At 43.7% G+C, this 13,846-nt stretch overlaps 2 protein-coding genes across 2 annotated transcripts in view; one reads left to right on the top strand and one right to left on the bottom strand.

Moving 5' to 3' along the window:
• The window catches only part of tyw1 (tRNA-yW synthesizing protein 1 homolog (S. cerevisiae)), a 61,517-nt gene extending 51,233 nt beyond the window's left edge, over positions 1 to 10,284 (bottom strand). Inside the window, exons 1-7 of the mRNA XM_066695358.1 lie at positions 10,087 to 10,284; positions 9,173 to 9,306; positions 8,664 to 8,801; positions 8,377 to 8,478; positions 7,432 to 7,626; positions 6,726 to 7,016; positions 5,729 to 5,848 (exon numbers count right to left, since the gene is read on the bottom strand). Coding sequence (XP_066551455.1) covers positions 5,729 to 5,848; positions 6,726 to 7,016; positions 7,432 to 7,626; positions 8,377 to 8,478; positions 8,664 to 8,801; positions 9,173 to 9,306; positions 10,087 to 10,156 — 1,050 coding nt within the window. The 5' untranslated portion in view covers positions 10,157 to 10,284. The remainder of the gene's footprint in view (positions 1 to 5,728; positions 5,849 to 6,725; positions 7,017 to 7,431; positions 7,627 to 8,376; positions 8,479 to 8,663; positions 8,802 to 9,172; positions 9,307 to 10,086) is intronic.
• A 363-nt stretch (positions 10,285 to 10,647) lies between these two features.
• On the top strand, positions 10,648 to 13,281 carry sbds (SBDS ribosome maturation factor). The gene is made up of 5 exons (XM_066695756.1): positions 10,648 to 10,897; positions 11,185 to 11,314; positions 11,501 to 11,701; positions 11,901 to 12,065; positions 12,203 to 13,281. Exons 1-5 carry the CDS (start codon positions 10,770 to 10,772, stop codon positions 12,329 to 12,331), a joined length of 753 nt encoding a protein of 250 aa, XP_066551853.1. The 5' UTR covers positions 10,648 to 10,769; the 3' UTR covers positions 12,332 to 13,281.
• Positions 13,282 to 13,846: the final 565 nt, after the last annotated feature.

The following is a 13,846-nucleotide window of genomic DNA, read 5'->3' on the forward strand; positions in this document are numbered from 1 at the left end:
CCCATGAGAGAGAACCTGACCTGGCAACAGCTACACAATCGCCAATTTTATCTCTGTCCCTACAGCTATATATACATATATTCATAACAAGAAGTGCTGTTTAACACCATCCTCGGAAATTAGGTCCTTTTTTTTTTTACATTGTGTTTGGGATTCTGGCTTTCGCTTGACGGACAGGAAGTGGGACGTTTCTCAGCTGCCGTTTGGTTACAGGGTCCTGATCAGATCTGCCAAGCGAGTGACAGGAAGCTGTCTGGTCAGCGGCCTGAGAAAAGACGCCGTGACAATGGCTTGGCAGCTCAGCAGTGTCTGATGTGACAATGGCGTCTTTTCTCGTCTTCTGGAGGCAAGATGCACTACTACACAAATCAAGATCATCTCGGACACGTCTGCCTAGAAATGCACATGGAAATTACAATAAACATCAAAAAAGAAGGTATACCGTCCTAAGCGGTGAAATGAAGTCAAAGATCCAAGGATAAAACGTGTACATTTAAATATGCAAAACCTCAATCTGTAAAACGCACCAAGTGAAAAACAAAGAGTTTCCTTAAATGAATTGGCCTTTAACTGTGTTACTCTCTTGACACGGTATACAAAAGCATAACTCTTATTGATTCAAAATATAGATTACCTGTAAAGAAAGGAAAATGCGCAACACCGCCAGCCTGCGAAATGCCATTTGCCAAATTATTTATATCTCGACGCACTCGGCGCAGGATTCCTAAAATGTCATAAACAGATGGATGCCGAGCAAACAAAATAACATGGCAATGATAGAACACATATTAATTGCTCTGCTTTTATTTTTCCATTACCTCGAGATAAATATTTGGGGGCTTTTTAAATTCATCTTCATTTTAGCACCAGGTCTATAAAACGCATGTCTGGCATCAGATGAAAAATGTGGCAAATAAATAAATAACGGTGTAATTCAAGTTTTCAAATCTGACGGCTGCAAGCAATTGTCTCACGACAGCTCATCTGCAAGTGGAAGTGTATCTTCAGACCCATTTCTCTCTCCCAGATGTCCCCCCCATACCTTTGAAGCTACGGATAAATAAACGTATACTTTGCGATTTCATCCCTGGCTGGATTTATTAAAACTGACATTTAAAAGCCAAAATAAATTGGAAGACATCTGCCGAGGGGAAAGGACACAAATATGAAAACAAAAAAGGAAACATGAACCTTAAAAAAAGAAAGACAGAAAGAGACGACTCACATTAAACAGTAACGGATTAAAAAGAAGTCACTAATTAGGTAAGAGGGACAGGGTCGTCTCTTCAGCGGAAGTGACTGCTTTACAGCGACTGAAGCTGCATCAAAATCCAAAAGGGACACACAGACATTTGGAGGCTCATTATATGGCGACTGCATGATAAAGTGAGCACTTTCTGTCACGCTGCACAAATAAGAGCTCATGGGAGACGCACGTCACATGGAACAACAACACGTGGAGTTTCACGAGAGCCACCCACCAAAGAGGGCGAGGCCAAGGAGAGAGACACACTTCTCTTGTTTGAAAACGATAAGTATGCATGCTGTAGCTCAGGCTTGAACACCATGTGCACTGCATACGTTTGAGAGGGCTCCATTTTGTGCTTTGCATTTTGTAATAGTGGCCCAATCTCAGTTTAGATCACCCGTGTGTGAAAGGTGTCACCATCCTCTGCCAGGAAGAAATAAATGAGTTTCAGCACAGCGAGGGGGGAGTCGTATAATCACCACACTGATGGACCAGCAGGATATAAACGGAGATTCAATTTTTACCATGGCCTCACAGCTGCCGTGACTCCTCTTGACTTCAGCAGAGACCTCTCACCTGTGATTAACGACTGCTACTTCAAATCTCGGAGGGAAATGAACAATAGCTCTGCCTCTGCCTGCCTATCTGATCACACCTCGTTCGCCCCGCTCCAGAGCCGCCGTGAACCGTGGAAGGAACGGGCGAAGGAGGGCAGGAATCTTCTCAGGGAATGTAACAAACAAATTATTCCACACCGGAGCTTTTTCACAATTGACACACACACATACCACTCCAGTCGGTAATCTACTGGCTTGGCATGGCCACAGTCACCACAAGCGATAGCGGTGGCGAATTAAGTGAATGTACTGGGCAGAGAAACCTCAGCTGGCAGAGAGGCCCGAGTACAGTGATCTAAACCCAGACTGCACTGATCTGACTGGTGTGTCTGAATGCTCGGCAACATCACCCCTGTTGCATCTTTAAGTCGTCTCCCTGCCTATTGCATCGCCTGATAAAAAGGACTCAGACAGCTCCAGACATGCGATTGTCTCGGCTCTGTACCGTCTGTAATGTACTGCGGGTCTGGAGATGCGTCTGACAAAGACCCCTGTGGGGACATAAATCTTGCAGTTCAGCGATTCAATTAACTGCTGGTAAAAGGCTTAAGCACCTTTCAGAGCACGGCTTGTTGCTAAATTGAGTCTTAGGCACGCGTTCCTCCGAGCATTACAGATTAATACAGATGCAAAATCTTGAGCTCCGAACAGGCAGGAGTCTTTTCACCCGTGTCCTCGGAAGGCACCCTACACTAAAACAGCATTGAAACAGCGTTTAAATCAAAAGCCAGGCGTCAAAACCAAATGTCAGCATGTAAATATCATGGGGGGAGGGAATGGAGCTTAATGGGGATTGGCAGTGATGCTTTTCTTTTTGTGCAATCTAAATCCAGTCTCTCCTGCCCTCGTGTGGTGGAATTCTATACAGAACCAGAGCAAAATCAATGTCAAAATCAGTGTTAATGTTGATGACGTTGATGACAAAACATCTGTGCCTTTTGTGGTTTTATTTCTTCTCAGCCCGGTGACTCAATATATAGACCACGTGCCCTCAGTAGCCAAGGAGGAAAGCCAGTGAGGAAAGACAACAGCTGACACGTCTGTATCCGCCGTGTATGAATTTAGCAATTCTTATTTAAAAATTTCACAGCTAGATTTTTGTTTGTACTGCTGGACTCAAAACAATCACTCTCCACAATAATTGCCGTGTTCAGAACCTTTTTTTTTTTTTTTTTGCATTAACCATTCATTACTCTTCCCTAAAACTCGATGTCTAGGTGTCTAGTTTGATTTACTATGTCGTAAGCATTGTTAGTTCCACTTCCTCTTTTCTAAATCGAATAATATAAAAATAAATTTAATTAAAATTGACTTTTTATCATTAGGGATATATGGAAATTGATTAGATAAACTGGTAATCCAAACTGCAGATTCCTTGCATCAAACAAAGCAGGATAGAGTCTGTTTTTGGAGTTAAAACAACGTTGCTTTGTGTCCTTGTAAAACTCCCACATTGTGAGGCACTTGAGGAGCAAGATAAACCATGCAGAGAACTCGTTGGATTTCAAATCTCACTCACTTCATTAAATTCCCAATCCCACATGGAAAACAAATCAACTACACATGTAAAGTTATCCAACTCTGAACGTCCCAGGGAGGTCGAAAGGCAAAACGCACTTCAGTGTCAGAGCTAAACTCGTTCATCTCTCTCTCAGCAAAGACTGGGGATGGGGAAATTGATTAGCTCGAAAATCCTTTGGCATGTTTCAATGTTTGCCCTGGATTAGAGGAAACACTCCGGCAAGTTGATCTAAGTGTTGAGTGACACGGCCCATCAAAAAACAGATGGGAAATAAATCGATACACACGGAGTAGAGCGAGCGAGGAGCTTCTTATTATATTATAGCAGCAGCTGTCTCACACACTAATCAAACGCTTTAAAGAAGGGCAATTAAACAGGAGTGTGTCTTTTCACGACAAGTGGCGGAAAATATTTCTGATGATCGTACCTCATTTCATACCACTTTTGTGACAATAAAGTGCAATAAGAGTGCAATAGCTTCATATACAACAGATTAACCATAAACAGATGTATTTTTATGAAGCTTCTTCTCATTTCTACTTCAGCAGGTTACCAGTTTTGCCTTGGCAGCATTTTATAATAAACGTGTCTGTTGAGAAATAAATAATAAAACAGAATATTAAACACGCACCCGAAAACGGCGGTGAAAAAATTCAATCGGGACCCTGAGACACGATATCATAATGTGAAAAGTAAATACGAGAGGTTATAAACCCCAATTAATAAATAATAAAATTCAATCTTTTTCTCAAACCTGCACACTTGAATGGTTTAATTAAGGCAATTAATCTGCAGAGGGAGTGAGCGCAGCTGAGCAGCAGAACCGGAATGACTCGCTGGTTTATGTTCGCTGATTTCGCCAACTTTAAATAATGGTCAACCGAAGGAGCGGAGCACGCGGCGCCGGTGAGGATATTTCACTCCGACAGTCGGTAAAGTGTGTGTAATTAATAAGCGGGGAATAAAAATCACTCCATCCAGCACGGGGTGGGGGGGGATGGAAAGATGTTTCTCGCCGCTCTCTGGGGCACCTGCACCCTCGGCGACTTAACCATTCTGAGCTTTCTTTTTTGGTTGATGAAGAAATTAAGAATAGTTTCAGGGGTGTCACTTTGAGCTTTAAATGATTTCTGAAGGCAGTGATAAGACACCAGGAGAAATCTGCACGATTGTCGCAGAACGTCCCAGCCACCAGGAATGCAACGGAGCTGAAAGAGGCGGTCATACACCATGCCCAATGAAGCAATTTCTAATTTCACAGCTAACGAAGCGTGGATTTAAGCACCACAAAGCCTAGCATACGCCATTCTTCGCTGAATGATCTCGGCAGATGTTTTCACATTTCTGTTACAGCTCTGAACGCTGGTACGCAAAGCCATAATGCCACCTTTCACCAAACTAAGAAGGCTTTGAACAGGAGATCTTTAGCAAGCCAATAGGTACAGCAAACCAGGTTCTGTCCAATTAAAACACAGAACCCTGACCCAGAACCATCTTAAAGCGTCACAATTAAACATTTATAACATTCAAACTTCGATAATGCAGGAAATCATTATAATAGACACTATTTCGGTTATTTTAGATTTTAAAGTTTGCACTGATATTAAAGGGTGTGTTTTTATGGCACGGTATCAGTGAATTACATACAGTGCCACTTTCACAATCATTTAAACATGGGAGGCAGAAAACGTTGCTTTTTTTTTTTTCTTCCCATATTTGTCTCTCCCTCTCTCTCTCTCTCTCTCTCTCTCTCTCTCTCTCTCTCTCTCTCTCCCCTTATATTCATGAATCACTCCTCCACACCGGACTGCCGAGTGGGTGTTCAGTAGTCATAGTTCACAATTTGGCAAATCCTAGAAAACCCATCTGGATTTGTAGTCTACCGCGTCATCTGCGATTTTCTTCAATTAACCGTACTCACTAAGGCCTCGTTTTTAAAGCCGCGGCACAGTAAACACGCCTGGGCCATCTCCTGCCCTCGGTCACAGACGTGCTTGGAGCAAAACACACCTTATGGTCAAGATAAGAGATGACCAATACATTTGAACTGGCTGAAAATCAATGTCTACTTAGGAATTAGGCCCTAATGACGTTTTTTTCTTTCTAACGATGTATATAATTAAGCAATAGCCACCCACATTTCACATCAGCAGCTTCAAAGCCATTATAGCTCTCCTACACTTCACCGATAGCTGCCCCTGAACTCTAGACCACAACCTGAACTACAAGCAATAGCTGGAACATTCTTGAATCTCATGTATTTATTCATTTACCGATTCATATTTTTAACATGACCGTTCCCCGTTCAAACCGTGGCTGCTCGTTTTCGGCCGTTCTCACCTTGGCTTTCTTCATGTGGTTCATGACGTTGCCCAGGTCCTCCACGTCAATCACTGACCCGTGGGCGGCTTCTTCCTCAGGAGCAGAGTCTTCCTCACTGCTGGTCTCAAACAGTTCCTCCTGCAGACGCACAACACACAACCTCTCAGCTGCCGGCCAGACGCAGGGCCCACAAAAGCGAACCCTCTCGAACCCTGCTCACAGTAGTCGGAGAGTCACTAGGCTTGGTCTGTCCTCTTCACTGCACTTTGTTACTGGACTAATAATCTCTATACAAAAATGTTATAGACTCAACACAAATGATGTAATCGTACTGAAGAAGGCATTTGTCTTCTCTCTTTCAGCTTCTTTTCCCCTCCCTAACCTTTTCTAAAATCCTGTTCTACATTTCCTTTCAATAGCAAGAGTCGCATGTACATCTTTTTTGGTGAAATGACTTTGCCTTCACTGATAACACAACAGACTCGATATCTCACAGCTATAGTTACGCACCGTCTAGTGTCAGATTAAGAAACCCTGACCTCTGAAGATTAATGGTTCAATTTACTGAATTAGCAACGGAAAAGGTTGTCCTCTTAGCCATAAAAGAATAAAGTGAAGTGCTGCCATCTGTATAATTGAAAATACCTTATTCATTTCAAAGCATAAAAGGACAAATGCAGACCCAAAAAAAGCTCCCGTCTCAAGAGAGAGAAAGAGAAAGTAGAGAAGCCGAAAGAAAACTATTTATATTATTCGCTGCACCATTTCATGGAGAAAACATCTGCCTAATTATAATGCCATGTCATTAATCACAGAATGCAGTTCACTTTTCCTTATCTGTATTTATAACATAATAGCTTGTGAAGTTTTTACACAATGGGGGGGGATAAAAGAAATGTATGTAAAACTAACATCTCTCCAATTCTACAGCGCTTGAAGTGCAGCAGAAAAACGGCAAAGAAACACATCTAATTAACCACACAAGACCCCACGCACACTGTGGTTTCCGGCCTACCTCCGAGCTGTGCTCTGGGGGCGAGGCGGGGTTGAGATCGGACCCCTCTGCATGTTGCCGCTGGTGCTTCTTCTCGTTCTTGCACTTCCCCGATTTGCACTTCCCCCCGCAGCTCTTCCGCTCCCCCCGGGCGAGGGCCTGCACACGGCCCAGTAGGCGAGAACTCCAGGCGGCGAAGTCGGCCTGCAGGCTGCCGTTGCGGCTCTGCGCCACGTTGCTGTCGCCCTCCCCCCGGCTCAGCACCCGGGAGGCACTCAGCATCCACAGCCACTTGTCCACATTCTTGCCCACCTGGGGGGACAGCAGTGGAGGGGAGAACCAGTGAAGCAGGGACCAAAATGAGCAGGATAGGCCTATGTTCCAATTAATCGTTAATCAAACACTCCTCTAAATTATATCTTATGACAACCCTCACAAGGCCCCGTCCAAAAAGCTCTCAAAAAACAGATCCAAACCGGCCCTGGAGTACCCCCTGCCCTGCTGGTTTTTGTTTCAACCAAACTCTTAATTGAATAATTGATCCTTATATTGCATTGCTAATTCAATTAAGGAATCAATTAAGAGATTGGTTGGAACAAAAACCAGCAGAACAGGGGGTCCTCCAGGGCCAGTTTGGGAACCCCTGCCCGAGGAGACATTTACTGGTGCCCGCCACCGATGGCAACATCCAAATAAGGCAAAGAAGTCCAGTCGAGTCACACTTTACCCTATTGTAGTGCTCGGCGTACAGGGAGTTGCCGAGCCCGAACACCGCGTATCTCAGGCCCTTCAGGTAGGTCTTGCCGTAGCGGAAATCGGTGGAGGCCTCCTCCAGCCACTTGCAGAACCACTTGGCGTTCTCTGTGGGCAGCCCGTCGGTGTAGGTGGCCATCAGGAACACACACACCGATCTGCTTGTGGTCTGGAAGGAAAACGAGGGACAGAGGATAGAAAAATATCAGAAACTGTTTTCAGGTGTGCAATTAAATTAAATCTGAATACAAGGACAACCCAGTGCACAGGGCAGGGCAGGGCACAACTGCCACCATCAGAGTAATGGTGGGGAAGGAAACCAAGCTCTGGACAGCACTAACTGAGCAAAAAGACAGATTTTAACCTTTTAACAGGATTTGAAACACAAATTCCAACCTCATGGCCCCGAAAAAACACTTAACACACTTGGCAGCGCGGCAAGGTCAGCCAACACCATTACAACTGAACCGGCAAGGGGAATTACAGAGGATGTGAAAAAGCGCACCGTGACAGATCGCCACCCCTGAAGGTCGATTAAATTAACATCCATCTGCCCGAATCCAGGTCAGGCAGACACTTCAGGTCGCTGCTCTTCAGTAAATTCTCATCCTCCATGTTCGACGTATATCAAGGTCCCTGAAATTGTGTGCAGCCCCTCCACCCCCCCGAATAGATCAACACTTCATCTGTAACGCAGCGTGCAGCCCCATGATTGGATATTGACGAGAATAATCAATCTGTCACGGCGGCCGGCTCACAGATTCTGAGTGCGATATTGCAGTGAAGAGACTGCGGGTTCCCATGTTTGCTCATGTACAAAGTGCTGGTTTAAACCAGTCCCTACCAGTCATACAACACTCTAGTAATATGCTTTTATAGGCATTGGTGTCGTTTGCCAGTGCAGCGGCGTAGAGCTCACCTCCTCGGCCAAACTGTCTTCTGGGTCAAACTCCTTCATGTCGATCACCTCCACAGCCAGGCCCACAGACTGCAGCTCTCCGGCCAGTTCTTTAGCAAAGCCCTGCACACAGGAAACAAGTTCTTCCTTCAGCTTCTTCCATACATCCCATTTTAAAACTTCCCACATTCGTCCCACATGAGAAACATCGCTTTAATACACTGACCTACTTCCAACGGTTCCACTCCACTCATACATTACTAACATTGACATGCCTCTATAAATATATGCCTCTAGTTTCCGGGTACCTTCGCTGTCCCAGTCTGAGAGCCGTAGAAAATCTTCACCCCCGAGACATGAACCTTGGCCTCCCGCTCGATCGCTCGACCATTCGTTTTTTTTTCCTCATCCAGAGCCGTGGGGCCAGGAACAGACAATCCTCCACTCTGGGGGAATAAAGACAGAATGAAACCTCTTTTCAAAGTCGTTTAAAGTAACAATCTACCCTGAATATGGTTTAATTGGCAGCAAGGCTACAAATTCACAACAGTCATTCATTCAGTACAGCCTAACGTTGTATGTCCAATAATCTCACTTTAATCAGAGTACAAAATGTACACAGATAATAATAATGGTGTCCATAAAAACAGTAGGCTATATAACATGTATGAAGTATGTGCAATTAAAATAAGTTCAAAAGAATGTGATAAAGGGGATTAATGACATAAACTTGCCTTTGCCACTTACAATATCCATTACATAATAATACCAAATAATGAGTGCACACAATCAAACAGCCTATAATTAAAACAATTACCTTTTTCTTCACAACGTTGTGAAGGATAAACCAGGTGGCAATGCAGACAGTTGCCACAGAGTACAGGTACAGTCTGTTCTGCCAGGCGGACATGAAACAGGCGTGCAAGAGACCCCATGCATCCTCCGACACGTCTGACATGCAAACATACAAAAGTCATCAGCGTCACTGTACAACCTGCATCTAAGTCACTTAAATACTCTGTATTGTTGACTAGTTTATCCTCAAGGCACATTTATTACAATAAACAAGATCATGAATCATAACCCAGTATTATTATTATCTAGATTATAGGGAGGCGTGGCATTTGTCTTTAAATCTTAGAATTGGCCACAGTTGGACCAGATATACTTTACTGCAGTGGTTGTGAACCATTGTCCTGGGGGAGCCCCTGCCCTGCTGGTTTTTGCTCCAACCAAAGCTCTCAATTACTTAATTGAACCTTAATTAAAGTAACAATCTGCTAAGAGTTGAAGTTTAAATTGTGTAATAAAAGTAGTTTTTTAATTAGTGATTTATACAAATGTATACTTAACTTAAACCCTCTACTGTTTAAAATACCTAAAAGGCTCTGATTTAGGACATTAGTTTAATTAAGGGTTTAATTAAGTAATTAAGAGCTCGGTAGGAACAAAACCCAGCAGGGTAGACAGTCCTGCGTGTCCAGGATTGGGAACCGCTGATTTACTGGGCTCACAGATCAGGATTATACTTATGTCTCCTGCAGTAATAGATATTGAACTGTGTTCCTGCTTAATTCACATAAACAATGCAGCCATAAGTGCAATTCAAGACAGATGCACGCTTTATCAGGACATTTTAAATACCTCACTTGTACGAGGTGCATCAATATACCACTTACAGCAAAACGTTTACAATTGCATTGTTTTTGCGACAGTTTGCTGCAGACTTACCGTCCATTTCAGCGGCCACAGTGCCTAAAGTCAGATCCAGCAGAATCACAGAAACGCAAAGCGACATCATTGACAAGCCCAATACACCTGCTACCAGAAAACCAAAGACATATAACGATATTTAATATAAAAAAACGAGCAAATCCGATTACTGGAGCTCCTGCACACCTCGACAGGAGGCGGCCATGTTTATCACAGCACAATGAATTATGGGATATAGGCTATAGGTAAACACAACTTTATTTAAACATACAAAACAACTCTCGGGAAAACTATTAACACCCCTGCACCTAGACATCAATTGAAAATGTATTTACTTGTGAGAATCTAATTTAACTTGTTTTGCATCTTGTTTGAAAATTAATAACCAACAACTAGTTTTATATCAGTTGTATTTCATAACAGTTGCTTTCCCGATGTCAGTAAATACAATATTTTGTTTTTAGTATTTAATATATAAACCACTGAAGAAGAAACGTGTTATTCTTTAAATAATACAGTTATTTGTGTTTAAAACGGGGACGGTAGGAACGTTTCCTTTCTTGTTCCGCGTTTCCGGCGGAAACAACATACGCGACACAAAGCAAAGGGACACGCATGGGTCGATATCGTTCAACACGCACTTACAAAAGCGTCTGACCAGTTTGGGTTTCATTTGTAGAGACTGACAGAGCAGCAGGACCATGTCCATCTTTACACCGACCAACCAGATCCGGCTGACCAACGTGGCGGTGGTCCGGATGAAAAAGGGAGGGAAGAGGTTTGAGATCGCTTGCTACAAAAACAAAGTCATGAGCTGGAGATCTGGGGCGTGAGTATAAACACCCAGCTGTGTCCCTGTCAGCATATTATTATTGGATGTGGATGCTAAGTATTGTGCATTACTTTCAACACATGCAAGAGAAGTGGGCTTCCGTTTCAAATACATCTATTGCTTTAACATCTGGCTGTCAAGCTGTGATTGTAGTATTTATGCAAATGTTACTATCAGGTTTTGGGACGTGACGTTTATAGTGTAACAGTTACCTCTGGGCATTCATTTTAATCTCCTATTCCAGTACAGTCTTTAAAAATGGGCTTCTGTCTCATTTTGTTTAGGGAGAAGGATCTGGACGAGGTTCTGCAGACCAGCAGCGTCTTCATAAACGTGTCCAAGGGTCAGGTGGCCAAGAAGGAGGACTTGTCGAAGGCCTTTGGGACGGAGGACCTGACGGAAATCTGCAAACAAGTCAGTCGTCTGTTTTTATTCGTTTTATTGACTGTAAATGACCTCATATCATCCCATCTCACGGCATTTCAGACCGGACAGCTGTGAGTGGAAAGTCGTGATTGAGACCTGTTTGTTTAGGACCAGTCTTGGTCTTTTTATCTGTATCGTAATCTTTTTTTCTCATTTGTTTGTTGGTTTCTGTAGATTTTGTCCAAAGGGGAGCTGCAGGTGTCGGACAAGGAGCGGCACAGCCAGCTGGAGCAGATGTTCAGAGACATCGCCACCATCGTAGCGGAGAAGTGTGTGAACCCTGAGACCAAGCGGCCGTACACCGTGAACCTGATCGAGAGGGCAATGAAGGACATCCACTACTCGGTCAAGGCCAACAAGAACACCAAGCAGCAGGTGAGTGGGGCATCATGTCTCCAGGGCCACAGCAGAGACATCCAGGGCCACATCTAGTATCTGACTGCTAAACGTGTCCCATTAAAGCCTTGCAGATCTTCCTCACAGAAACCAAGATTTGCAAGGTTGTGTGCTGTTCTGTGCCGAGCTTTTCTCACGGCCGACTCTCTCTATCTCTCTCTCTCTGTCCCGGCCCCAGGCCCTGGAGGTGATCCGCCAGCTCAAGGAGTCCATGCAGATCCAGAGAGCCCACATGAGGCTGCGCTTCCTCCTGCCCGCCAAGGAGGGCAAGAGGCTGAAGGAGAAGCTGAAGCCCCTTCTCAAGGTGATCGAGAGCGAGGACTTCGACGAGCAGCTGGAAATGGTGAGAGACTGAAGATTATTTCTTTACTTGTTCTACTGCTCATAGATTGCGTGCCAGCCCTGTTCATGCTTAAAGGCACACCACCTCGCCCCATGGTTCCCATAATTGAGCCGCGTCCCCGTCCCTCCGCTCTGCAGGTGTGTCTGATTGACCCCGGCTGCTTCCGCGAGATTGACGAGTTGATCCGCTGCGAGACGAAGGGGAAGGGATCGGTCGAGGTGCTCAGTCTGAAGGACGTGGAGGAAGGCGAGGAGAAGCTGGAGTAGGAGACCGGGCTCCACCAGACCTGTGGCCTCGAGGCACTACAGCAACCACACAAACTGTGTTCCCATTAAACTGAAATGTATACGTGGAGAGATCTATTTTATACGAATGGACATATTTTACTGCTGTGCTAACACTGAAGTATAATCTTTACAAGTTCTGTTTATGAAATACTGGTTCTTGAAGTAAAATGTAACTGATGTATTATTTTAAGTTATAAAAATCAAGATAAGGGAGTAACATTTATACTCGCAGCATTGTATGCGCCGGGTGTATTTGTTTTCAGTATGGAATATATTAAAGCTTAAATATATTATCTTTCTCAGCCCAAACCACTGCCTAAATTCTTGACTAAACGAATAACAGTGCTGTGACACCGATGGTCCAACTTTTGACTGATGCACAAAGTCACACTTCTGTCAGTCAAGAGGGTGTGTAGGCCAAGCAGGGTGATAGTCGTAAACCTCTATAGCTTGAGAAAACATTAGATCTGTGTGGACATGGATTGAGATTCAATTTACAAGGCAGGAATCAATTACTCGACCTGACAATTACTTGTCCGATACCTTCATGTGTTTTTGTGTTACTTTCGATACTCCTGGGTATCGAGATGATTGTATTTAACTTCAAAATGATGTGTAAGAGATCACAGACAGCCAATTATTTTAAAAGATATGTAACATCTGGATACAATCAACGCAATAGGATATACATCTATTTTAAATTAATAATTATCTGTCTACAATCTCTTACACAGATAGAATGTTAGAAGCCACTTTATAGTATTAAATCAAGACATGATGGGACAATCTGGTGATTTGGGTAAAAGTTTTGATGTGTTCCAAGTTAAAATGCTAGATCGCAGCTTGCGGAAAGGTGGTCAATGACATCGTTGCACGGTGAGAGCCACTGTAAATAAGACCCGTTTTGAATTAAAAATCTCTGATTTCTGCTTTTCTGTTTTATCCACCTTCTGTTAGTACTGTAGAACCCAGGTAAGGAATTGAAGTATTCAAGCACAGAGGATAATGTATTTATTTAACATGCCAGGCCTGGGAGGCCCTGACATGGAAGCTCTCCACCTGAGCGGAGTCTCTCTGAACAGCAAAAGTTAACAGCTTTTATACAATGCATGACATGTGGTTCTGTGGGCAGGGTCAGTCTTGAGGTCAGGTCTCTGGCCCTTGTAATGTTCGTGGTTGTCTTACTGGCGGAAGGTGTGGGATGTGGAAACCAGATGGCTTCCTTGCATATACTGGGGGAGGTCTGGTCCCATGGTCATCTTTAACAACTGTTAATCAGTAACCATGATGTGCCACAGAACACCTTGAAGCAAATGGTGGGAGGGACTTCTGCAGCGTCAGCACTCGTGAAAACAGCCTTGCTAACATTTGCTTGTTTGATAATTAATAGAATTGGCTCTGTTGACATATTAGTATTTCAAACATTAATATAAAATATTATACAGTTTATACAAAACATTAATACCAACTCTTCAGACTCATATTAATCCAGTT

The sequence above is a fragment of the Amia ocellicauda genome, chromosome 22 (genome assembly GCF_036373705.1).
Source record: "Amia ocellicauda isolate fAmiCal2 chromosome 22, fAmiCal2.hap1, whole genome shotgun sequence".
Taxonomy (NCBI): Eukaryota; Metazoa; Chordata; class Actinopteri; order Amiiformes; family Amiidae; genus Amia; species Amia ocellicauda.

Bases quoted from the DNA above. Each gene is read 5' to 3' on its own strand.
- sbds (XM_066695756.1), top strand. From the start codon at position 10,770: ATGTCCATCTTTACACCGACCAACCAGATCCGGCTGACCAACGTGGCG. The intron at 11,702-11,900 runs GTGAGTGGGGCA...TCCCGGCCCCAG, and splicing joins ACAAGAACACCAAGCAGCAG to GCCCTGGAGGTGATCCGCCA. The intron at 12,066-12,202 runs GTGAGAGACTGA...TCCGCTCTGCAG, and splicing joins TCGACGAGCAGCTGGAAATG to GTGTGTCTGATTGACCCCGG.